Source organism: Mytilus trossulus, chromosome 8 (genome assembly GCF_036588685.1).
Source record: "Mytilus trossulus isolate FHL-02 chromosome 8, PNRI_Mtr1.1.1.hap1, whole genome shotgun sequence".
Taxonomy (NCBI): Eukaryota; Metazoa; Mollusca; class Bivalvia; order Mytilida; family Mytilidae; genus Mytilus; species Mytilus trossulus.
This window is the reverse complement of record NC_086380.1, coordinates 40114547-40142257: the sequence shown is the minus strand read 5'-3', so window position 1 is coordinate 40142257 and position 27711 is coordinate 40114547. Positions and strand designations below refer to the sequence as shown.

At 32.5% G+C, this 27711-nt stretch overlaps 2 protein-coding genes across 3 annotated transcripts; one reads left to right on the top strand and one right to left on the bottom strand.

The window, feature by feature from the left end:
- Positions 1-3321: 3321 nt before the first annotated feature.
- Positions 3322-11491, top strand: LOC134680942 (centromere protein M-like). The gene is made up of 6 exons (XM_063540256.1): positions 3322-3485; positions 4664-4743; positions 5589-5687; positions 7132-7211; positions 8203-8294; positions 10282-11491. Exons 1-6 carry the CDS (start codon positions 3423-3425, stop codon positions 10411-10413), a joined length of 546 nt encoding a protein of 181 aa, XP_063396326.1. The 5' UTR covers positions 3322-3422; the 3' UTR covers positions 10414-11491.
- Positions 11183-26445, bottom strand: LOC134680941 (cytochrome P450 4F4-like). Of its 2 annotated transcripts, none has more exons than XM_063540255.1 (13): positions 26375-26445; positions 24682-24857; positions 22886-23087; positions 21214-21341; positions 17368-17492; positions 16088-16150; positions 15438-15564; positions 14431-14560; positions 13835-13958; positions 12727-12922; positions 12234-12316; positions 11846-11911; positions 11183-11367 (listed from the first exon to the last, which is right to left on the bottom strand). In XM_063540255.1, exons 2-13 carry the CDS (start codon positions 24850-24852, stop codon positions 11253-11255), a joined length of 1530 nt encoding a protein of 509 aa, XP_063396325.1. In that variant the 5' UTR covers positions 24853-24857; positions 26375-26445; the 3' UTR covers positions 11183-11252. The 2 variants fall into 2 exon arrangements, with proteins under 2 accessions (XP_063396325.1, XP_063396324.1); XM_063540254.1 differs by having other exon boundaries at positions 26358-26427.
- Positions 26446-27711: the final 1266 nt, after the last annotated feature.

Genomic DNA, 27711 nt, shown 5'->3' with positions numbered 1-27711 from the left:
GAACTTCCGTCAGTGTCGGTTCACTGTCTGGTCACTGTCTGATCTCTGTCGGATTAAATTCGGTAGGATCGGGACGCAGTCGTTACATACTCGGTCGAATTTTACCTGGCGAAAGATACGAATTTGATAAGAAGCGGAGTTAGAACGGGATTATCGGTATAAATTCGCTTGGAAACGGTTGAATATCGACGCTTCCTGAACAATATCTGATTGTTGTCGTGATTAAATTATTTGTTTTATAAATTTTAATTAAAGTTTGAATTTTCATTCAGGATTCACAGGATCTTGATCAGACTTTTGACAAATTGTTATCGGGAATGGTCCTGTCAAGGACGGCAGTAAAAATCGTGAATATGTGACCCCAGCTTTACAAAATGGCAGCTAGCCTAACGATCATTGGTTTTAGAGAAAACGTCCAAACCAATATTACTTTTAAATAAGTTTAAATAACTTTAAATAAAGGGTGCTGTGAGTGAGCATACAATCGACAAAAGCACCTTTTAATGAACACGAAAAAAAAATATTTCTAAGAGGAGCAATATGAAAAGATTCTGAAACACCTAGGATTTCTTCCCACAAAAAGTGAATCAATTTATCATTCCATAAAGGGATTTCAAAAGAAATCTAAAATTCATCTGGAATATTTCACGACAATATATGAAGGTTTTATAAATTGAGTAATCCATGTAAAATAATTAATTGCATAAAGAAGAGTCCAGCTATATCTCAATCAGAAAAGAACCAAAAAATGAAAAAAACAAATGCTTTCACAATTTTAGCTTTAGACATTAATCAGAAAAAGCTTCCTCTGCATTTTTATGAAATTCGATGAAGGTTCGACAAGTAGTTAATGTAATTGAGAAATAACAAAATACGACCACTTGTAATGACTTAGTAATTACAGAAAGAAATTCATGTTGTCCTAAAAATGCGGGAAAATTAAAGATATAATTGCATAACTATATTGCTCAGAATACCCTTTCGATCATAAACAGTTTCTGTGCAACTTTCGTAAAATTTCACGGAGAGACATTCAAAAGACTTTATCCACATTCGGAACCTAAATATTGACGCCGCTTTGTCTCGCTTTTGGGACATAAATAACAGTCTTGACAAAATTACAAACATTATATCGAATCTGAGCAGATAATGAATTGCTTTAAATATTAGAAAAGAACGTAGAATTCATAGTAGATACAGACTATTACAACAGATTAGAACAAATATATTAAATGATCTATTTGAGTAAATTTAGTACCTTTTTATTCATAATTACAATCCATTGAAAAAAGAAGCACAAGGCTGATGTGGTTTTGACCAGGTTTTCTTATTCTATGTCGATTTTTTTTTTTTTCAAAATTCAAGTGTACGCCCGGGCGTTTTGACGTAAACGTAGCTACGCGCATGGTCAGTGACAACTCTACAACAGATGTATCCATCGGATCGCCATCAATGATGGTGATACATGGCTGTGTACATAATGTATATACAACTCGTCTAAACATCAACCCAACAATGTTAGATCTGTAAATTTGCTTTCGCAAATTTTGGTTCTTCCCTCGCAGGGATTCGAACCCATGCTACTGTGATATCGTGACACCAAATCGCCTGCACTGCAGCCGTACCACTAGACCACACGACCACCTGGGCTCTAAATATATACATATATATATTGACCCCCTACGATTACGAATCCATAGAGGCCTTAGCAACATTATTTTCTCTATTTGAGTGGTATTTATTTATTGAATATTTTTTTGCAAAAAAAGAACGGTTGTGTAAAGAACCTGTGGAATCAGCTCGTGAGAAACCAATTGTCAGTACACCAGTTGGGGGGGGGGGGGGGGGGGGGTCAATCGTTTAGATCTAAATCATCTATTAATACTCACGTGATTATCATGTAATTTATGTTCTTATCAAAATAAAATAATTTTCCCTAGTCTTGATGATATATTCAAATAAAATCGTTATCAAATTAATTGCCGTTTATACTCATTAAAGACAGACAGAATATTTTACTATGAGTATAAACGGCAATTAATTTGATATAATTTAATTTTGGAAGTAACGCGTCTTCTGAATGGCTGACGTTATTTTGTTATGAGCCCATAGACATAATTTAGTCATGTGGCAGTGACGTCATCAACGTTTTTTCATGGTTTTCTACGGTTTAAAATGGAATTTAGAATTAAATTATAAGAAATGACTGTAATTTTTTTCAGTCTATTCGAAATAACATTAAAAAAAAATGTGGTGCACACTGTTAAATAACCCGCTACGCGTTTTATTCAGTGTACATTAAATTTTTATGTTATTTCTTCATAGACTGAGAAAAAATATTACACAGTCATTCCTTTTAAATGTTCATAAATATATTATAGGCGATTCAGATACATGCAATATCAAAATTCCGCGACGAAATATAAACAGTATTACTCTAAAAAATATTTGAATACATATTTGATCTAATTGAATAATTCATTGCAAAAAAGTTCTCAATTATTCTCATCGTCAATCATTGTAATTATTCGTAAAATAGTCAAATACATCACATTTATCCTATATCATGTATATGTAGTCCCTATGTTAATCATATATTGCTGCATGGGACCTAGCCTGGGATCCTGGCTAACTTGCAGCTAGATTGGGCCGGATGCCAGCTAGGCTACATAGGACCAGAAAATTTGAGAACAAAGCAGCTCCTTGGCATGTGGTCAACATGGGATCTTGGTGATATGAAAAAATATCGTTTAAAGTAAGACATAAAGTACAAATTGGAAAGTACCCAGAGTAACTGAAAGCTAGCCCAATAACCAATAATAATGTATATAATATGAATACCTCCAAGACTAAGAAAATGTCAATAAGTACACATCCAAAGGACTTTAAGACTTCTATACATATTTTGAAAACTTGTACGATTGACAAAATGTTTAGGCCTGTAAATGAATTTAATAGCTGAACAGCAATAATATTTGTTTATGTTAAACAGAGCGGTGACAAATATCGGGACCTATATAAAATACACATGTGTCTGGTTTTAATTTATTGACAAATTCAATGTTTGCACCAATATAAACAGAAAAAAAAAGAATTGTGAAAAGATCCCGTTTTTTTTTTTTTGTTTTTTTTTAATAAATTTTATTTAACCAATAAAATCAGTTAAATAAAGACTGTATATAGTAAGACTATTTTGACCGATTTCTTCTTATTTTTAGTTACGTTGTTGTGCTGTCTTATAGTTTAATCTTAGTTGGTACTTAGAGTATACTTTTAGACATTCTATGTAAGAACAATGTAACCAGGCTATTAATTTTTAACCGGATATAGAGATAAGGGAGATAAACAAGAAATTAACGCGCTAAAATTTGAGTTTTTTGTAAACAAACACCACAACTGGACAGAACCTTAAAAATGTGAAAATGACAGCAACTGTTCTTAAACCACATAATAAGCTACCAAAGTACAACACAGTTACAGTTTTAGTAAATATTTTGATTATTTAACTTGTCTCTAAATAACAGAATAATGTGTTAAAAATCACGTTTAAAATAAATCTCGTACGTCGTAATCAGAACAGTTTCAAACAAAATAATACAATAGCTGATACTCTATGATACACCACATTTATACATAATATGAGGCAGGCATTACATTTGAAAGGGGATGAAGTCTATGAATTATTTTTTTTGTAACTTAAAAAATCTGTTCCAAGGAGAAACTGAAATACTCATACTGTAACATTTCAGATGTTTGGTCATGTTTTAGGGGTCTCACTAATTAGCGACAACAAGCGTCAACAAGCTACAACAAGCGTCAACAAGCGACAAGAAGCGACAACAAGAATCATTTTAGCGACAACAAGCGACAAGAAGACTATTTAGCGACAAGAAAACATTTTTTTTGTATTAGATATAAAGAAATTTGAATGTAATGTGTTTTTTTTAAATTTACGAGCAGATATGTCTTATTAAAATGTTTAGATAGAAGAAGAAATGAAACATTTGTGAGGAAGAAAGAGATTGTGAAGTTTATATTAGTATATTGGTAGATGAAGAAATTAACATTTGTGAAGAAGAAAGAGATAAGGGGGGATAGGAGGGGTCCTGATCCCGAAATCCCAAACTTAAAATCACGAAATCCCGAAATTCCGAATTTAAATACAGTAAATCCCAAATTATAAGATAAATAATATGTTCTAAAACATATACCATAATACAATAATTAAACGTAATACTGGCTGTTATACATTATAGATGATAAAATAAATATGTAAATAATGTTTCATTTTTTCTATCAATTTTAACTTTCTTGTCGCTAAAATTATTTTCTTTTAATATTTATTGCAATAATTAATTTAAATTAAAAAAAATATGTTTTCTTGTCGCTAAATAGTTTCTTGTCGCTTGTTGTCGCTAAAATAATTTTTGTTGTCGCTTGTTGACGCTTGTTGTCGCTAAAATTCTTGTTGTCGCTAATTAGTGAGACCGTGTTTTAGGGACAACACTGATAATTATCTCAGCCCTACACGCATTAGCTATATATATACATGTATATAGTGAATTAATGTGCTGTATGGCATGTATGGTCAGTTGTTGAATATTTTTCTCTATTTGAATTCTTCAATTAGTAATTTACAGTATCCTGATGTTTCTCTTTGTAGTTAGTAGGAGCTGAAGGTACTGGAAAACATGAATTAGCCAAAGGAATTATTTCTATTGATGAACCTTTCTCTGTTCAAATGTAAGTATGATTACATTGTTGATTTGTATTTCTTGATACTACATAATTATAATAACATGCAGGGGAGTCTTAATAGGGTTTACAGACATGACAGAAAAGAGAATTATTTGCAAAAAAGTGCAGAAGAAAAAGAATACAGAACAATGATGATATCTTGACCAAAATGATAGAGAATAATGGGGTGCTAAATTATGAAAAAAATGGTAAGAAAATTGTTGAACAAACTCCAATCCAGACCCTCATAAAGGATTTATCAGAATTTTAGACAGCACAGCATACAACACTTTTCACCAATACCTAACTTCTCTAAAAATGATTGTACATGTAGCAAAGATCAAATTTTGATTCTGATACAGTACATGCTGTCTGAGTACAGGGCAACATATGTTTGATTTCAACCAGTTTTATGTGGGCAAGAACAATCATCATAACTTATCCATTTGTTGAAGTAAAATACACAATAAAAAAACTAGAGCTACCAGTCTAATGACACAAACATCAACTAGGAAACGGTAATAATATGAAAGTAGGGTCAAACTGGCATATTGCATTATCAGTTTGTTTGTAAAGAAAGTAAGATAATCCTTTTTCAATAACGATGGGTATATGAATCATGTGAATGTTGGGGTATTGAAATAAATGATGTTACTAAGATTGGAAGGAAATAACAATATGTTCAAAAATTTATATTCACATGAATTAAATGAATTATTATTTTACACACACAAATGTTAATTATCATTAAAGTATTATTAGATTTATTTACCACACTATCAAAAACTAAACAAAGACAAGTAGGTAATATGTAAGTTTACTATTTTTATTTTTTGTTTGATCTTTTTTAGTCGTACAGCCACATGTTTACCATTGTCTACTGAAGATGAGGAAAGCAGACCTAGGATTGATTTTATATGCTTTATTGTAGATCTGACCAACAGGGAAAGGTAACAACTTGTTTATTATCGTGAAGTTATATAGTGAGTCTTATTAAAAATTTGATTTGTTATACACATATAATATAACAAATATAATGAAATAGCAACTGACATTCCAATATCCTAAGATTCAGGTTTGAGGAGGTTCCCCCCATAAGGAATTGGACTTATGTTCTGAAGAACAATTTGTTCATGTTTTTCAGCACCTGATTTTATTGTCTCGCCTTTACGGAGTCAAAAAGCAAGACATACAATGTAGGTATGCTGTTTCCGGCGTCGGCGACGGCGTCAACAATGTATTAGTTTGTGATTAGCTCAGTTTTATGGGGAACCACTAGTGGTATGTCAATGATAATTGGTTTGCAGATGTATTACCAATGCTACATCTCATTGCCATGGAGATTATTTGGCTCCGCCCCCTCAGTCATGGTCTATTGACTTTGAATGGTTTGCTTACTTTACATGTATTAGTTTGTGATTAGGTCAGTTTATGAAGATCCACTTGTGGTATGTCAATGATAGTTGGTATGCAGATGTATTACCATTGCCACATCTCATTGCCATGGAGATTTTTTGGCTCCCCCCCTCAGTCATGGTCTATTGACTTTGAATGGTTTGCTTACTTTACATGTATTACTTTGTGATTAGGTCAGTTTATGGAGATCCACTTGTGGTACATCAATGATAATTGGTATGCAGATGTATTAGCATTGTCACATCTCATTGCCATGGAGATTATTTGGCTCTGCCCCCTCAGTCATGGTCTATTGACTTTGATTGGTTTGCTAACATCACATGTATTAGTTTGTGATTAGGTCAATTTATGGGGATCCACTTGTGGTAGGTCATTGATATTTGGTTTGCAATTGTATTAGCATTAATTGGCACAATTCATTGCCAAAATTACAAAAAGGCGAGACATATCTCTGTGATAACAATTTATTATTTTATTTTAAGCCTTTTGAAATTTTCTTTGAATATGAAAAATATGTAAAGAAAACATGATATGCAAAAATTTAAATCAATATAGAATAGAAAACGTCTTCAGTTAATTTTGAATGAAAAAGAGAGGTATCCTTGTAGCTTATAATTTTATTTAAAGTATATAAATTCAAATAAAATTTGAAAATCTGTTTTATGTTTATTCATGTATTTGATGTTTGTTAATACAAACTGTATAGCTGATGTGTTGAAGAGACACAAGGCAACCATAAGGTCTTCAACACAGCAAGAAAATCGTACACCCTGAGACCATACTTTACCTAGTGATATAGTGATATAGAAATCATGGCATTCAATAATGATGTATCAGCTGCTGTACTTCATAAAAGATTTCATCTAGCAATAATACAGAATATTATTTAAATTTTCTGTTAGTTTCAATTATTATTAATTATATATACAGTGCATTAACGTTTTACTTATTGATATTGGAATACTGTTCTTATTTCAGCATGAGAGTGGTAGAGAAATCAGTGAAACATGTAGACCTCAGATATTTTCTAGGAAGATCTTGTTTTGTGGCTTTGAAAGGTAAATTACTGTTAACAGGAGGTTTTTCCTAGTAACATCTTTACAACTTGTTTAATGAAAGTAAAATTACCTGTAAATTTCTTGTTTAGTATCTGTCATAATTGCTAGGTTAAACATCAGAAATTTTCTTGGAAGATCATGTTTTGTAGACTTTTGTAGCTACATGTAATAGCTATACATCTGGTACATGTATTTGCAGTGAATATCATGTTATATAATATGATCATGACATTACAGGTGTTAAGACAGGAATACAGTAGGTATTTCTGCGGAAGATCATTTTTCCATGAAGGGTCCAGATAATTGTGTTGCAATCATTTCTTATTCAAAAGTGTATATTTTCACAAAGATATTTTTTGCTTGTTAGAGGAAACTTCAAAATGCAAATATTAGTTCCTTCTGTATCATTGATGTCTAAAGGCAATGTGTATTTTACGAAATTTTCGTTTGATCTTACTGTCTGATAATTTTCTTTCTCAGCGGAGTCCAGTAATATGAAAATTATTGCTAGACTCAAAGGGAGCATGTGGTGTTGCTAATAAATTGACAATGTCAGCATTTATAAAATAGGGATAAACAGATTATCATTCGTCATCTCAACTTGATTGCTTTTCCCATTGAGGTGATCAACAATATAAGCAGTGGCAGATCCAGAATTTTTCATAAGGGGGGGGGGGGGGGGGGGGGCTCCAGTCAGGCTTCAGTGATTTCCTATATAACCAACGATAATTAATTTCCACAAAAGGGGGGCTGGGCAGGGCTCCCCTGGAAGTACATTTAAAATTCAAGGGTTCACATATATTCAAGACGTCCACGAAAAGTATTTAACCATTAATGATGAAGCTGCAGACCAAATATTAAATCATTCCTTTTCATTAAAACCAAGAATTCACTATAATTAAAGATTTAAGTTAAAAAAAAATATGTAATAAACAGGTCCCACTGTAAATTAATATAATATATGTATGAGGTATGTGATTTTATTTTGTAGTGAAATGTCCTGAGAAGAGAGGAGTAGGTTTGGAGTTAGTTTCTGAGTTTTGTGATCATTATGGTGCTCCTATATTGTATGGAGCACTTGAGGTAATTCTATACAATAATGCATTCTAATATGACATCCTTATTAAGCTTTGTAAATGAAGCAGTGTTCTAACGAGCACAAAATATGTTTGACACATGCGCACAAATTTACTGTTTATATTAAAGTTGTTTTATTTCCACAGTTATCCTATAAAATATATACATTCATGTAGCTTACATAAACTTTTATAATATATGTTATATTGAACAACATATATTTACCCTGCTCATATTTTTAAACTTATCAAACATAAAATGTAATGTACAGACTCCTCAGGGAGGAAACGAGAAAAGCTTAATATTTTTTCGGTATTTTCGTATGCTTGGACCTATAAAAATACTGTATTTGTCCTATGAGAATCGAAATAACTCCTTTATGTCATGCTCTATGCTCATTTTAAAATGGGTAGGCATTATATTTTACCACATTTTACACCTCGCTCAGTGGCGGATCAAGAAATTTTCATAAGTGGGGGCCCACTGACTGACCTAAGAGGGGCCCACTCCAGTCGCGCTTCAATGATTCCCTATTTAAGCACCCAAATTTTTTCTCAAAAAGGGGCCCCCCTAAATCCAGGTGTAACACCACTATTTCAGGCCCGGCCAGAAAGCACATACCAAAAAGTAGTACATATTTAACACAAAATAGTTCATACGCATGAGTGTAACTTTCAAAATATGTAGAATATTTAGGAATTTTTTGTATCAAATAAAAGCTGAAGGACTGGTGATCATTGCAGAACACTTTTGGACTTTTAATTTTGAATATTAAAAAAACTGCACCAAATTTTAAAAAGAGGGTACATTTTGTCTGTTTGTCCGATCTGAAGTACCTGTTTTGGTACATCTGAAGTTCCGGGAACCAGTTCTTTCTTTTATGCAATGTAAGGTATGTTGATTTTTTCAGTACAAGACATCATAAAGTGTTGCTTTGAAATGCAATGATTGCCACTTTATTTGAACTTAAAATAAAAGAGGTGTGCCTGCTTGAAATGGAGGAATTTAACATAGAAAGCAATGGGACCATGAATTAGTGGTGTACTTCCTCCACCTCTTTCGCTAACGCTCAGTGTAAAATATTAACAAATATAATGCCTGCCCATGTTAAAATGAGCATAGAGCATGACATGAAGGAATTATTTCTTAATTAGAGCACTTGAGAAGAAAAGTGAATTTCAAGTGAATGAAAATGTGCATACTGTTATACAATTCTAATTTTACATAGAGACAAATAAAGTTCGAAACTTTTTAATTAAGTTTCTTCACATGACATATTTTTTTGTTGGAATATAACTTGAAATTTATGACACAAAAATGCATTATTTTTAAAGCATGCAAAAATCACTGACTACCCTGAAAACTATGGTTGACCAGCTATGCTACCAGCAAAGTGGTTTTTGCATTAATTTCTCTTCTTTAAAATAGCAAAAATAAACACGAAATATTTTACAAATTTTCATTATTTAGATACATGTATATAGATATAGTAAGATGCGGTATGAGTGCCAATGAGACAACTCTCCATCAAAGTAAAGATTTATAAAAGTAAACCATTATAGGTCAAGGTAGGGCCTACAATAGGGACCCCTGGCTCTCACTGAACACAGGGGCAGATCCAGCCATTTTAAAAAGGGGGGTTTCCCAACCCAGGATAAAGGGGGGTTCCAACTTTCTGTCCCCATTCAAATGCATTGATCGGCCGATATAAAGGGGGGGGGGGGGTCTGAACTAGTGTTAAACCATTGAAACAGGAAAACCAACAGTCCAATCTATATAAAAAAACGAGAAACATTTTGAACCACATAAACAGATGACAACCACTGAACATCAGATTCCTGACTCTGTAGGACAGATAGTCTTAAAATGATACAGAAAGCCATCCACCTGCATATTGACAATTCTGGCTGAAATGTTCTGATAAAGTTAAACAACCATTACAATTAAAATCATAACCAGTCTAAAGAGTGAAAACGTTTGATTTTTTTTCCAGACTGATCAAGAACAGATAACTCTTGCAAAACAGATTCTAAACATGGCAAAAGTTTCAGCAGGATTAGTGAACAATATTTCTCCATTGCTAATAGACTCTACCAGAAGACCATATGATACACAATTATTATGATGATAAACATGAATATGACTAGAAAAATAATGAGGACTTCTCTTCATTGACATAGATTGATATTGAAATTGATTCTGTAGTAACAAAAACATGTATAAAATGTCAATTTTTTTCTTAGTATGGTGAAATATTGTATGTTGCATATCCACACTATGTTAACATTGTCCTCTTTGCATATTAAAAACCCTAGCAACAAATCTTTGAGGGTTGCATAGGTTGCCTGAGGCAAGGCATAATTTCTGTCCATGTATATACCAGGTACCCTCATTTTTCAGTGGCATTAAAAATTTGCCTGATCTTTATCTAGAACAGCCTTCATTGCAGGACCTTAATATCTTATTTATTCTTAATTTGTTCCTGATTCCTGAACATGCATGAAATATTTGCAACTGTAAGTCAAGCAACTAACATTAACAATCAATCATCTCTATGTCAAACTTTCACGTTCTCTGGTGTACTGTAACTTCATAATTTCCAGCACCTAAGGTAAAATAAATTCTACAAGGAACAAAATATATTTTCCCTCATTATTTCTCTTTTTGGGTGCATAAAGAATTTGACAACTTAATCATGTTTATGAGCTCCCAATTGCTCTTAACCTAGGATTTATTTAACAGCAGAATATATGACCCCATTCAATTTATTTTGATTTCAATCTAAAATGCTTTTGATTCAGTAGATTGGCGATGGTGAATGATGTAACAAAATATATTTTATTGAACCAACTACATACAGATGTACACACATGTTTTGTTTGTAATAACACTAGCTCTGTCATATATAGATTACATCAATCATCATACACATACTTTTCCTCCCACTTTTAAAAATTTAACAATTTATTTCTGATTTTTCACTCGACTTTCAAGTATTACTTTAATGCCATGTTTTGCTCTCATTACTAGTTCAGGATTTATATCATAGTTGTGTCCTTCGACCAGCTTTACTTTGTATCTGAAAACATAATGTACAACTTTTGTCATTCCACGAAAAAGAGAATAAGTAACCAAATTGTTGTTCAAATACGCATGATTAAGCTCTGTATGTATACTTGCATCAATAAATACTGTGACAGTAATTTTGTATAATTTTTGCCTTCACAATTTTTTTTTTCAAGAAACCCACATATTTGTTGCGATATGATGTGGTTCTGAATAACATATCAATATATACTGTGCAACAGTGTTTTAGATAACCTTTTCCTTTTCACAATTTTAAAAAGTTTCAAAAACAAACAAAAAAAATCAGTGAAGTACTTAATTTGATTGGTTTTGCGTATGTTATAATCTAAATAAAGAAATTGAAACTCACACAATATTTGCCGCTGGATGTAAAGTAGTTGTTATAACAAAAAATATGAAGGTTTTCTAACAACATAGCAGAAATTATCTATCAAATATTATATTAGTTTACTTTGGTATTTCATACTAACCTATGAACCAACCTGCCAATGACTACTTTTATTTCATTCATAGCAAAATTCTGTCCAATGCAATTTCTGTAATTAGAAAATTTTAAAATATTTAAAAGTTTTGTTGTGAATGCACGTAAATTTTGTAATTGACTGACACTTAAAATTGTTTTAATAGCCATACTATAAATGTTTTTTCATAGTTGATGAAATGTTTTAAAACCAGCATACTCATTTATGAGGCCCCTCGTGGGGTGTCCAAGTAATCACATTTTTGTTTTTTTGAAGATAACCAAATGATAAAAATAAAGTCCTTATCAAATAATCAAATACTTGGTCTGGAAATCAGATAGTCACCTTAAAAATGGCCAACTAATCAAAAAATTAAAAACCTTAGAAGGAACCTCACCTTGGACCAGCAGCAAAAGGAACAAAACTGTAAGGATGTCTTTCTGTTGCATCATTTTGAAGAAATCTTTCTGGTTTAAACACCTGCAATTGATATTATATGTATAAGTTAACATGAATTGCAACTAAAATCTAAGAGGAAAGTATTTGGAGCTTAGATATGGTACAATTTGTTTATTTCTATGTAATTCCATGGCTAAAGGTCCACCACATTTTGGAGGCCTCTCATTTGGGTGTTCAAGTAATCATATAGTCATAATTTCACCTCTAATATATCACACAATCTTTAATAACTTTTTTGAACAAGATAATCAAATTATCAAAAATAAGTCCTTGATTATCAATTATGAAATATTTTTTCTGGTAGTAATATAATCACAATAAAAATGGCAAAGTAATTACATAATCACAAAAAAAAACAGCCAAGAAATCACATAATCAATCATAAACCCCATGATGAGGCTCATTTTCAGTTGTCTATAATACCCCTGTACCTCATGTTCGTGCCAAACATCCGGGTGATGGTGAATCATGTGTTGATTGACATCTACGTTTACACCAGCAGGTATTACTACGTCACCTATCGTCATTGGTGACGTCAGCTGACGTGCCCCCATTGGAACAGGCGTGAACATTCTCATTGATTCTTTAACAAAAGCTGTTAGTTGTGGCATTTCTTGAAGATTTTCCCTATCAAAATATTTTAATTATATATATTGCAACATGGGCAAATCTGTGACCTTGGGGTCTGATGTCTCATTTAGTTAAAACGGCATATGCCATAGAAGCAGGAGATTTGGCTAGCCACTTAACCAGGTCAAACTAACTAACTTTTCTTGAAATGTTCTGTATCAAGTCAGGAAAATGGAAGATGTTATCTTATTGTTCGTTTCTGTGTGTGTTGCATTGTCGTTTGCTTTTTGTTCACCTCGGTGTTTCTGTCCTTTCGTTAATTGTTTTCCTCTTATAGTTGATGTGTTTCCCTCAATTTTAGTTTGTAACCCTGATTTGTTTTCTTTCAATCGATTTATGACTTTCGAACAGCGGTATACTACTGTTGCCTTTATTGAACACCAGTTTACAGTTTCAGAAAAAAATCCATACTTTAATGACTTTATAATAATGTTTTTAACGACCTTCACTGGCTATAAAGCCCTCGCACGGCCGGTTAACATTTTCCTTAAAAATGATGTGAGGCATTTTTTTAACGTGAACTCGCGACCTTATCATACCGGCGCCCACATGTATAGACCACTCTGACACATTCAAACCATACAGAATCAATTGATATAAAAAAAAAAAACTGCTTTCAACTCTGGTAGTACAAGTAAATGTTTTTGTCATTCGTCAGATGATACTAACGGTCGATAAATTGGGGGCGATCAGAGGAAAATATGATGATTCTATGATGGACATTATTTGTAATGTTTTTCATTCAGACTATTGCTACTCTTTAATTTACCGTCACCACCAATGAATTTAAGTCAATCTTAAAAAAAAACGCTGCTTATTTATAAGCAACGACTTGTGTGAGGTTTTTCTATAATTGTTATTTTCTTTGTATTCTATTTCGTTGATAGCATTAATTCTTATCTTACTTACCAACTGATTTCTGTGTTGTATTTTAATAAGTTTGACATTTCTTTATAGACTATATCTTGTTCTTTTGGATTTTTCCCAAGCGAGTATATTGCCCAACTTATTGCTGATGCTGTAGTATCATGACCTAAAAATTTATGAAATAAAGAGAATATTTAATAAAACAAAGTTGCCACCATCATATAGTACCCCAAAATAAAAATTAACACGGCATCTGATAACAGGCAAAGCTGTACGCAATGTGTGATGATCCAGCCTAAGAATTAAAAGTTTGCTATATAAATGGTCACAACCACTAACAAGAAAAATTACAAACTTTGACACCAATCAAATTTTATATGTAATTGACTAGGATTGAAAGTTTTCCTACCGAAGGTCAGTGGTTCTCTATCATACTACCAAATTATAATCTTTCTCGTCATCGAATACGCCCCTACATAATCATCTCACCGAATTCTCTTAAAAAATATTCGTAAGAGATACTATGTTGCATTATAAGATAGAACAAACCAACTCATTACTGAGATCTAGAATATAACATACTGTGTTATACAATAAGGAATTTTGTGATTCCTTTTTTTTTTTTTTTTTTATCTTACCTTCAAACATAAAAGTATCAACTTCGGCACGAATATCTTCATCTGAAAGTCCTGTTCCATTATCGTCTTTGGCAGTTAGTAAAATGTCCAAAAAATCTAGATGGCGCTTTGTAGGTGGACCTTCTTCAATCTGTTAATTTCAAACATATTTACAGTTAATAATACACATATATACATTGGTTAACGTTTCATTTTATTTTTACTAAGTTAAACATCATTCTTTACACAACACGTTTTATAAGCGCAATGGGTACCATCAAATGGCACATTAACTGCTACTTCCAGGAGTACAGAAATGCATGCCCTTGATTTTTATTTCGAGGGACCAATCTTTTGTTTGTGAATATTATATCGGTGTTTGAGTTGTCCAAATTCTAAATATGATTGAAATGAAATTTATTTTCTAATTTAATGATCTAGGTTCAGCAACATCATTGGCGGATCCAGGGGTGTTCCGGGGGTTGAAATCCACCATTTTTTAGCCGTTCAATCGATTAAATGGGAGCATATAGCTGGACACCCCCCTTTACTCTGGGTTGGGAACCCCCTTTTTTAAAATGGCTGGATCCGCCCCTGAACATTAACCCCTTCAAAACTGGGGGTGATCTTATGTGCTCTGGATGGGCTGGTAGATATCCTGCTCAACATGTGTCGCCCGTCGTGATTCTCAGATATGGACTAACTCGGTTAGAAGTCTTATTCGGTAGGTCACATTCGGGAGAAAGGGGACTGGATTGCAGTATTGCATATATCAAACTTAGTGTTCATATTAGATAGAATGTAAAACTTATAACTCAAATTATGGCATTGTACAAATATTCTATAAGCTTTCGGAGTAGTATATATTCGTTTTAATGCATTGCCAGTAGCGTATCTAGAAACTTGCATAGGTGGGGTCCACTGCCTGTCTAAGAGGGGCCCCGCTCCAGTCATGCTTCAGTGATTCCCTATATAAACAACAAAATTTTTCCCTATAAACCTGCCTCTGATTGTTAATTGTATCATACCAGAATTTTCTTTCTCTTTTGTATAATTCCATTTGAGAACTCATGTGCATAATCACAACACTTTTTATATTCTCTCCCTTCGCTGCTCAAGTTATAATAGACGAAATCGTGCATTAACCATGGTTTTCTAAAAAACAAAATTAGTTATTAATTCATTATCAGGTAAGACCTGTACTGATGTTTGTTTTCTAAAATGCAAAATCGACTTCTCTATTTCTAGCATTCTACCATTTTCATATAATGGGCGAAATTCTATATGCTACTTTATTTTCAGTTCGGAAACTCAATTGAAAAAAATTTGTTCATAGATATCTCAACCTTTTGCCAAAAATAATGAAAAATAATCATAGAATTTCTATACTATAGCAAATATTATTAACTGCATGACATTGACCACATGTAAATATAAAATAACATTGTGTCTGAATATAAATAAGATAAGAATAGGAAAATGGAAATTTTACTTCAAATAAATACTACATGTACATGTAGTAGTATAAGCTTATATACCATATATAATAATCAATCAATTGTACTTGCGCTTATTAATAATTATTCCGTCTCTTTGGTCAATATTATTTGTTTCTTTATATGTTTCTACGAATCTATTTCGAGTGTCCATGTCATGTCGATTCTTGAGGTATACTTACAGTAATCGGCTTACTAGAAGAGATGACAGCTTGTTTACCGCATGCACATATGGGTGCTTAGATCTAAATAGATAAATAGTTATAAGTTTTATCAATGCAGACATACATGGCAGGTTTGATCTTAAAAAAATCAAATATAGCCGACAGCAACCAAAGGCGTTCACTGAACTACATGCAGGCTTCGTCTGACTTGGGAAAGGGAAATGAGAAATGTAGCGGACTTGAAATATTTTCTTAGAGCCCAAGTAGTCCATTTCTGGGACAAATAGATGTAACAGCACAACATAAGATTTTTTTTTTTTTTTTTTTTTTTTTTTTTTTTTTTTTTAAAGTTTTCCCAACTTCGTCTTGAGTAGAATAGGTGTATAGGTTTAGTTGAATGCTGTCAATTCGTTAAAAATAAACTCATGATTATAAAAAAGGATGTGGTATGATTGCCAATGAGACAACTCTACGAGAGACCAAATGAAACAGAAATTAACTACTATAGGTCACCATACGGTCTTCAACAATTAGCAAAGCCATACCGCATAGTCAACCATAAGTGGCCCCGAATTATCAATTTAAAACAATTCAAACGATTAAAAAAACTAACTGCCTTATTTATATACACAAAACGAACGAGAAGCAAATATGTAACACAAACAAACGACGATCACTGAATTACAGGCTCCTGACTGGGGCCAGGTACATACATACATAATGCGGCAGGGTTAAACATGTTAGCGGGATCTCAACCCTTTCCTAACCTGGGACAGTGGTATAACAGTACAATATATTAACGAACTATAAAAATCAGTTGAAAAAGGCTTACCTCATCAGACTGATAAAAATACAAATGAACGTGGCCTGGTACTTGTACATCCCGACAACATGTACAGATCTTAGAGTACTCGCAATTTCTGATAGCTAGTTCAAATTCCTTACAACTAATAAAAAAATCATGCATCTAAGACTAAACTCTCAATGTTGTGACATATCGAGACAACAATGGCCTAGTACGACGGAAATGATCTCCATGTACAAATCAAATAACTTACTAATTTAGTATCTTATTTTCTGTGACATCAGATTAGAAGTTACTGATTTAAAACAAAATTGTACACATCACCTTTTGGAAGTGTGGAAATATTTTAAAGAAATATTTTACTGATAAAATTCAGCCTGCACATGTACAGCTTTGTTGTCTAGCGCCACAGTTATACAATTCCTTACGGGTTCGGATTAAACATGTTAACTGCAGTATAAGTATTATGCATCTACAAATTATATTTCCTTACCCTTGGCCTTGAATGTTCCCTTCGTATGAAAATGCACATCTAAGAATTGTATCCAAAGTCGTTAAAGTAACATAGGGAAATATGTCAACAGCCTCGCCACTTTCGGCATTGGGTTTGACCTGCTCCTGTGAAAGTAAACGACCAAACAAATTTCTTTACTTAGAATCTCATTCTCTAAAAATATAGATAACAGAAGTACGTAAAAGTTGAGAGGATACTGATAAAATTCATGCAGCGTGAAATTGTTCTTTAAAATATTTTCACACTTCCAAATAGGCGAGCGCCAAAACAAGGATTCGGAGGTTTTTAATGCACCTATCTAACACACGGCTATATGATATATAATTTGAAAGGTCTTTTATGGTACATTCAGAATTGCCTGGTCGTCAAATTGGGAAATGGTCACATTTTTCAAAAAACGGCAAAAAAGGGGGAAAAAATATAAGTCATAATTTGACGATATTGTTCGAAAAATACAGTTTAAGAACAAATTCATCTGCAATCTAATATGAAATATATCATTTGACAAACTATAGTCTATCTTATTTTTGTTTCTGAAATATTTTTTTTTTAAAAAGTGTTTAAAATGAAAAAAATCTCGTATTTTTGTGAAAATCATAATTTTTACGGATATTGAAACAAAACGCTCGGTAATATTTAATTTTGCATCTTAACACACACAAATTCTATTGGTTTTATATTTGTAACATACATAACTAGTTTTTAAAGTTCTAATGTCTCGCCTAGATTGTTTTTATACCTACCAAATATTGATAAAACTATATTAAAACATATCGTAAAACTGCTTTAAAGCGTATATTTACCATGTTTACAGCACAGTTGCAAATATATGTTATGTTGGTCTCCTGTTAGTTCGACAGATATAAATACAATATGATTTAATTGTCTTAAGCTTGCCAACCACGTCAAGGTCGAAAATCACTAGCAAGTTGTTTTTTTTTTTTTGTTTTTGTTTTGTTTTGTTTAGATCACTAGCAAGGTGTGGTTTCTTTTTAGGTTACGCATACGGAACTTAAGTACACAACCATTTGGTACAGTTATAACAAAACACAAAATTAATAAAAATATACATATTTACATTGAATAACAGTGAGGCAACTTAAACTTTATGTTGGCCCTTTTCTCAAATGCTCTTTCGCTATTAGTCGACGCTATCGTTTTCATCTTCATCATCGTCATTCATTTGATCTTTTTTAGAGGTTGATGTCCTCTTTAGGATAAATATTTTGGCAAGTATAACTGCCATGACATGGACAAAGCTCAGTGCAAGAAATTTGCTGCTCTCGGCAAATTCATTTCTTGCTACATATGTATTCCTTCTTGCAAGAACATATTAAATCTTGCAGGAAATCGGACGTCATCATGCCTAAAAGAGGGACCAAAGATACCAAAGGGACAGTCAAACTAATAAATCTAAAACAAACTGACAACGCCATGGTTAAAAATAAAAAAGACAAACAGAAAAACAATAGTACACATGACACAACATAGAAAACTAAAGAATAAACAACACGAACCCCACCAAAAACTAGGGGTGATCTCAGGTGCTCCGGAAGGGTAAGCAGATCCTGCTCCACATGCGGCACGCGTCGTGTTGCTTATGTGATTACAAATCCGGTAAAAAGTCTAATTCGGTAGGTCAAATTCATGAAAGGGGAGGGGATTGTAGTTACGACGTAAGGAACATATCCGATATCATTTGTAAAACGGTTATTCCATAACGGTCAACCAACTCGTGATGGCATCCGTAAAATTTACGAAGGGATGATTTCAACTTCACCATTTGAAACTCTTGGTTTAAAAGCTTCCTTGTGAGCAGTAACCCTCTATCAAGAAAATCATGATAGGAAATGCAAGCACGGGAATATCGTATCAATTGGGAGATAAATACCCCGTATGCAGGTGCTGCTGGAATGTTGCTACTTTGAAATGGAAAGTTCACAATTGGAAAGCTGAAATCATCTCTTTTGTCGTAAAGTTTTGTCTTCAACCGACCCTCATTGTCAATTTCTAGATGTAAGTCAAGATATGAAGCCGACTTAACTGTATCTGTAGTATCCTTTATCTCCAATTCGATGGGATAGATGCGATCCACATAGTCACCAAATTTTGAATTGTTTAGTGAAAGAACGTCATCTATATAGCGGAAAGCAGAGTTAAAGGATATTGCTAACTTCTTATCTTTCTTCCTAAGGAGTTCCTGCATGAAGTCAGCCTCATAGACTAGATCTGGGCCATGTGATATCTTTTTCCATCCTTTTTCATGAGGAGACAAAGAATTTGGATGATTGAGATGTGAGGACATCCAAATTTTCGTTTGTAGAAATGACTACAAAATGAAACAGCATTTATTAAGGTTGTGAAAACTCTATTAGTTGTCATACTGAGAGTCTCTTGTATGATATTTTGACATATTATACAGCATTGCTAATTTATGGACACGCGACCGCGCTTCATTGGAAGTGGCGCACATTTCACAGGACTTGGACACTCATCAATGATGAGTAATTATGATAATATTCAAGAATATGCTATTCTACAAAAAGCAGTCTGCTGCTTACATATCACATGCCAATATCTTTAGTAATGGTTAAAGTGGTATTTTGGTAACACATACACGAATATTTATCTAGTAATATGATAAAACACGACTTGTGTTTTGGAAACTCAAGTGTTACCTTTGCATATTAGATACTAGACCTATATAAATTTTTAGCGTCTGGGATAAACACGATACAGATCCGGAATACCGTTTAATAATGCAGATTTTAGAAAAGTCGTAAAACATTTATTATCCATCATTAAGCTTCGATGTGTGTCGCAATCTTTTCAGGGTATATGGAATTTATAAAAACAAAACATATAAGAGTTTTAATAAGTCATTGACACTGAAAATCTAAAAAAATGTTGTATTTTTTTTTTACATTTTAAGGTTGGTCTTACAGATGCCTCAGAATCAACTAATTTTTCATAAAATCTTCTTTTTTTTGGCTTCCATGTCTTTTTAGAATGTATTCAAAGCTATCTTAGATAAAAACGAATAATATGTCTACAATAATGCCGATATATGCAATGTCAAATGTCACCGTATAATCCAAAGTAATTCGACATGTCTGTGTTCTCGTGAGATTTGCAAGAAACGTGACCATAGGGAACTTTGACGACCACCCAAATCGTATGCTCTAGAATTTTTTCTTTCGATTGATACCAAAATTAGCTGTGTGTTCGATAGGTGCATTAAAAACCTTAACGAGAGGCTTTTTGTCAAATCGGCGCTCGCCTAAAAAGGTGACAGTACAATTTTGTTTTTAAATCAGTAACTTCTAATATGATGTCACAGAAAATAAGATACTGAATTAGTATGTCATTTGATTTGCATATTTTAAGTTACATGCTTTGAGAAAAAATATACGAGTGCTATTATATTTCCTTTGATAAAGCATTAACGCATTTGAAACTACAATTCATGGACTTAAAATAACCATGCAGCGTCAGATAAGAACGATAAGAGATTCTTTGAGTTTAAGAATCTGGATTGTTTGTTTAATAATTAGCAGATGGTTTAATTGTAAGCACGCCGTTTTCGTACAATAGAAGAAAAGTGGTTTAAATTATAGACGGTTTAATGTCCACATGACGATGGAAGAAACATTAATTTCGTACTTAATTTGGGTGTTTTAACTTATTTTTATTCGAGCGTCTCTTGTAGACGAAACGCGCGTCTGGCGTAAATAAATAGCTCAATCCTGGTATCTATAAAGAGTTTTTTCTACTGGAAAATACTCAAATATTCTTAAATAAATGATACATAAAGTTCCTACTCACAAGGAATATATCTGTAACCGTGTTATACACTTTAACATATGGCTTCAGTATTTCAAAATGGAAGGCTGGTGTCAGCAGTCTTCTGTTTCTCTCCCATTTCTTTCCACTAGATACCAGCAATCCATCACCTAGTTAACAAACGTAATCAACAGCAAATTAAAGAACAAGCTAACACTGCAAATAATAATAACAAAATGCAATAAAACAACAAAGAAAACTCTTGTTATCACTTTGTTAAGCTATACACACGTTTGCGTACACGACACATACAATCTAATTTTCGTATTTGATAACAACAATTTGCATGATTAAAGTATTTTCAAAATATGAAGATGTGGTATGATTGCCAATGAGACACCACAAGTGACCAAAATGACACAGAAATTAAGAACTATAGGCCACCGTATGGCCTTCAACAATGAACAAAGTCTATACCGCATAGTCAGACATAAAGACCCCGAAACGAAAAAATAATATAAAACAATTCAAACGAGATTACATCATTCTAGTTATTGATGCAATATAAAAAACAACAGATTTTCGTTTCTTCAAATATAAATCTCCGAAATATTTGCCCCGTCCTTTATGAATATGCTTCTCTTAGTTCTACATAACCGCGTATCGACCAAATACAAAGGCTATAATTGTATAAAACATTTTATAGTTTTATGGAATATGGCAATTGTTATCTTACAGTTCGTTATGATGTTATCAATTTACGACCTTCGAACAGCGGTAAAAGTCCCACTGAAAAAGTCCACCTTTCATTCTGTAAACATATACTTGGGGTATGAAAATCCTCTTCAAATATAGCAACACGAACAGAGCTTGGTCGTCTCCCTATTGAAGAGTATATACTCTCTCAAACTTTGCTATATTTTTCCCGTCTGGAAACCCAAAATGCACTCAGAAGGAATATATACATGGTATACTTACCTTACTGATATTTTAACAGAATTAGATATTAATCCAGAAATAATAAAAACTGTACAAAATACAGGTATAGCAATAAATAACATAAAAAAGCAAATTAAATCTTATTGCAATTTCTTTCAATAATCTATTGGGAAAAAAGATAGAGGACTTAAATGAAAATAATAAAATTTTCCTATACAAAAATATTAAGATTAACTTGAAACAAGAATTTTACCTAAAACATAACCATTCTGACTCCAGAAAACTATTAACAAAATTCAAAATTAGCGAACACACTCTTTTAATAGAAAAGGGTAGACATCTTAAGATCCCTAGAGATCAGAGATATTGCAAATTTTGTAATGAGATAGAGGACGAAAAACGCTTCTTTCTCAAATGCCCTAAATATAAATTTTATAGAGACAATTATTTTAACTTAATAAAAACCAATTCAGAGTGGAAAGATAATGTTAAAGATGACATGCTTAAACTTAAAATAATACTAAACCCCACATCTCACAGTCAAATTAAAAATACAGTTTCCTTTATAAACAGTCATTAGAACTGAGGATGGGAGACCCAAACAAGTAATTTGATCTAATACATTTTATATTCTACTATTGTATTGTGTATTTTTGTATTTTTGTATATATGTTATGTTTGTCACAGATCATGTTTTTGATTTATATGGCAATAACATTATTTGATTTGATTTGATTTGGTATAATACTGTTGTTTACTAGGTATCTTTATTTACCTATCCAGTCTTTGATATATTTATAACTTCCTGCTGTAGAGATAGCCTTTGGTTCGGAGGATTTATACAAGATCTGTGCACTGTCTGGGTGACATATTCCAAAGTTAGGAAAGAAAAACATTACCCATGCGCAGTAAACCTTAGGTCTCTCATTATCAATAATTGATCCAAGCAGTTTAAAATATGAATTTAGATCAGTGAACTGCAAGAAGAAAAATATAACATTTATTTCAAAGGTAAGACAATGTGATAATTTTTATCATAAATGTCTATAATGTAAAAAAAAAAACCGCTGTCTTGTCGGATTAACCACCCACTGAGTGTAATAATATGTTTATGCCTGCTTTTAGTTATTTGTCTATGAGAAAATGCTGAAATTTTTATTTGCTGAATATTATAATATCTAATGTTCGTGCATGTTGTTGTCGAGCCTGCAACTTTTGTTACAGAAAGCTCGACATAGGGATAGTGATGCGGCGGCGGCGGCGTTAGCTCACTTCTTAAAAGCTTTATATTTTAGAAAGTGGAAGACTTGGATGCTTCATACTTTGTATATAGATGCTTCATGTTACGAAGTTTCCGTCAGTCACATGTCCAGGCAATGTCCTTGACCTCATTTTCATGGTTCAGTGACCACTTGAAAAAAAAGTTCAGATTTTTTGTAATGTTGAATTCTCTAGTAATAGGATAACTATATTTGATATGTGCGTACCTTGCAAGGTCCTCATGTCTGTCAGACAGTTTTCACTTGACCTCGACCTCATTTCATGTATCAGTGAACAAGGTTAAGTTTTGGTGGTCAAGTCCATATCTCAGATACTTTAAGCAATAGGGTTTGTATATTTGGTGTATGGAAAGACTGTAAGGTGTACATGTCCAACTGGCAGGTGTCATCTGACCTTGACCTCATTTTCATGGTTCAGTGGTCAAAGTTAAGTTTTTGAGTTTTGGTCTTTTTATCTAATACTAGATGCCATAGGTCAACTATATTTGGTGTATGGAAATATTTTATGATATTTATGTCAGTCGCGTAGGTTTTATTTGACCGTGACCTCATTTTCACGGTTCATTGCACAGTGTTAAGTTTTTGTGTTTTGGTCTATTTTTCTTCAACTATAAGTAATAGGTCAACTATATATGTTGTATAGAAGCATTGTTAGCTAAACATTTCTGCGTGGCATGGTTCATCTGACCTTGATCTCATTTTCAAGGTTCATTGGTCTTTGTTTAGTTATCTTGATTAATGTTAAGTTTATGTGACAGTTGTAATAAAGCTTTATACCTAGGACTACCAACATAATATCAATGATTAGTACAGAAGGCGAGACATTTCAGTGTGTGCACTCTTGTAGGCCCCCGTATGAAAATTTCTGGATCCACTGCCTGGTACCCAACACTATAGTTTCATGTCTTCATTATTACGTTATGTGTCTTTCAGCATTTCCGTATATAAAAAAAGAAGATGTGGTATGATTACCAATGAGACAACTGTACACAAGAGACTAAAACGACACAGACATTTAAAAAAAAAACATTTATAGGTCACTGTATGCCTATCTTTGTTTGTGTTTACATTTAATCATTTAGTATTCATGCAATCTTCTAATGGAATTTGCTTTAATTTTATGCTTTCAAATTACATATTAACACTGATTGTTGATTATACTTACCAAATAAAGAATATGTTTGTCTTTTTGTTTGTGTTGTCCATTTGTTTCTTCATTGCATTCTATCTTCCATTGAAACAGCTGAATTTTAACATAGTTTTGAATACATAAATTATTGATTGTACTTACCAAGTGAAGAGAGCCCCATATTGGATGAATGGGACCTACAATAGCTATGTGTTGTTTAAACGATGCTGCTCTCCATTTTTTGTATTTCCTCACGAAAATGGATATGTGCCATAACAGATATGTAGAAATGGCTAAAAGTATGGCCGAAATTAAGTAACTGCCTACAACCATGGCGACTAAATAAAAGAAAAGATAAATGTATATTAAATGCGAATTGATACGTCCTATAACACTATTCTATATCAAAATATACAAATACAAAATATACTGTGTTGATGTGTAAAAAAGTAAGGGGTACCAAAGAACCGAATAGAATAAGGTAAAGGTTCCGCTCTGAAATATACACAATAGCAACTTATATATTTTGTGGTAAAATGTGGAACTCTTGTAAAATTTCGTAAGAAAAATAATAAGAAGAAGGTGTCAGAAGATAAATAAAAAAACGCCTCAAGCTTGCTTACGTGAAAATACTTATTGAGAGCAGTTGATGTCAATATCTTCTATTGTTCTAGACATAGATATTTTTGTAGTGCATTTTATTTTTATATTTTAACTGTTGTGAATGAGAGTCATATAACTGTTCATTATGCAAATTTAGTAAGAGTGCGAAAACGAAAAAATAGGCTTTTTTGAAGTTATAAAGGGTCATAGCTTTAGAATGATAAGTGACTAGCTGCCCCAAATCAAACTATGTCTGCGAATTTTGGTTCTTAGCATTGTATAGAGTAACATAACAATGGATGAGGAAATTCGGAAATGAAAATGGGAAGGACGGCCAAGCGGCGGGAAAAACAGTACATGATTTATTTATAGACTAAAATACTAGAATGGTCCGTGGAACTCATTGACTAACCAAAAAGTTACTAATATATTTTACTGTAAATCATCTACTTTTTTTTAGTTTTAAATTGATTTTTCTCAATATCTAATATTAAGTAGAACTAATTGACTGTTGTTTACCTTAAGTCCAGGGACAAATATTTCATGCATGTTCAGGACGGAACAAAATTAACAATAAGCCAATAATTAAAGTACTAGGTACTACAAAGCGTTTTGACTGAGATGTTTGGAGGGAAATTTTAAATGCCACTGAAATTTTCAGTTTTCTTAGTAAGATAAATTAAATTGGATAGCCGTACAACAAACCACTTGTAGTTCACTCGAAGACAATCAAAAAAAAAAATACAGATCATGACTTTGTATCCATGCTTTTCTTACAAGGATTCTGGCTTTGAAGGATTTATTTATTTATTTATTAATATAATGCACATTTATACACTAAGGGTTGAAAGGATATATTATAAAATTAATATATACCTCAAAATTTTGACTGCTTAAATTTCACTAGCTGATGTAATGATTAACAGAACAGGAAGATAAACGGATTATTGTAAGATCGATATCCTGACCTTGTTATAAGAAAATCTGGATTTTCATCAGATTTTTAAATAAGTATTAATGTTTTGTATTCTAGATACGTCAAAAAAATTGTTTTACACATGTAAAAGGTCATGCACATGTAATTATTGATGTGTATTAACCTGATATATAAACATCATGTTAAACATGTTATACATGTAGTCACTAACATGATTTTGTTCAATTATTTGTATTTCAATATCATATAGCACGTTAAAAAAAGTACCCATGTGCATCTTCTTAATTTTATTACTGACGATCTTATCTAACTGACCTTGATTATATACTTCCACTGGACAGGTATCTCTTCCTTTTATCAATTACATTGTCTACTATATATATACATAAATTTTACACACATGCTCTGGTATGTACTCAGATATTGAACTTTTAAGAAGTTTAAATACCGTATTTGTAAATATTGGCCTTTCAGGGCAAACTCGACATTATCTTGGTTAACTTTTAAGTAGAAAGCTTATCCTAATTAAATATGTGTGACATGCAGTATGACCGCAGTCGATGTATGGATGTTATCTTGACCACTGGAAGATCTAGTAAAACGATGACAACAAACTAATTAAGACAACACATAACATATATTTATTATATAAATATAAGTTGTTTCAATCATATGTCTGCCTCCTTCAAAATAAAGTCGAAAAAGTAATAAATAACAGGCTGTATTCCTAGTATACGTTTCACATTATACATTTGCAACACATGAGACCATTAATTAGCGATCATTGTAGTTATTCAGATGAGGATCCATGGTCCCAGGAAAAGGGGCGAAATAACAGTAGGTGATTTTTTCAGTATTCAAATCCCACATTTTTTGCAGGTTTATAATCAGTTTCATGGAATAAAAACCCCTTTCAAAAATTCAGGATTTCGTGTCTTCATTTTAACATTCAATCATAAATTTATCAAGTAGATTTTGTCATATTTGAGCCTTTTATATTAATTTATAAGGGTTGTGAACCTCAGTTTTCTCATTGTTGAAGGCGATAAGATAACAGACAAATGATCAAATTCATTTTGACCCTATTGGATAATTGTCTCGTTGGCAATCATAGTATTACCACTGATATTGATTTATACAATCTGTAATCGAGGCTCTCCCCAGTTTCGTGCCCAATGTTATGAAAATGTTAACCTCTATTTCAAATGAATGTAACATTCATTATAATGAAACGAGCTTCTACTATAACGTCCACAGGTTAAAAAACGAAAAGGTTTAATAGAAACTGTGTTTTCAGTTTCTTTGCAAAAAATGTAATTTTAAGTATTGAATGCTTCTTTTGGTAGTTTTAAATGGTTGTTATCGCGTTGACCGTTCGCTCATTTTCAGAATGAAGAGTTTCTGCACTTCATACAACAAGTATTTCGGTCAACGTCTTTACAACCCGGCCCTATGAATTTACAAATGAAGTAATCTAAATAAAACAGTGATCAAAATATATCTAAAACAAATAACATATAAACAGTAATTGACAAATGATTTTTTATAGCCTCTAGCGGCGACTGTGGTTTATGTATAATCGGTTTTGGGATACCCGATCAGTACCCCTTCTTTCGTAACTATTTTATAATCTTTTTTTTTTTTTAGACAAT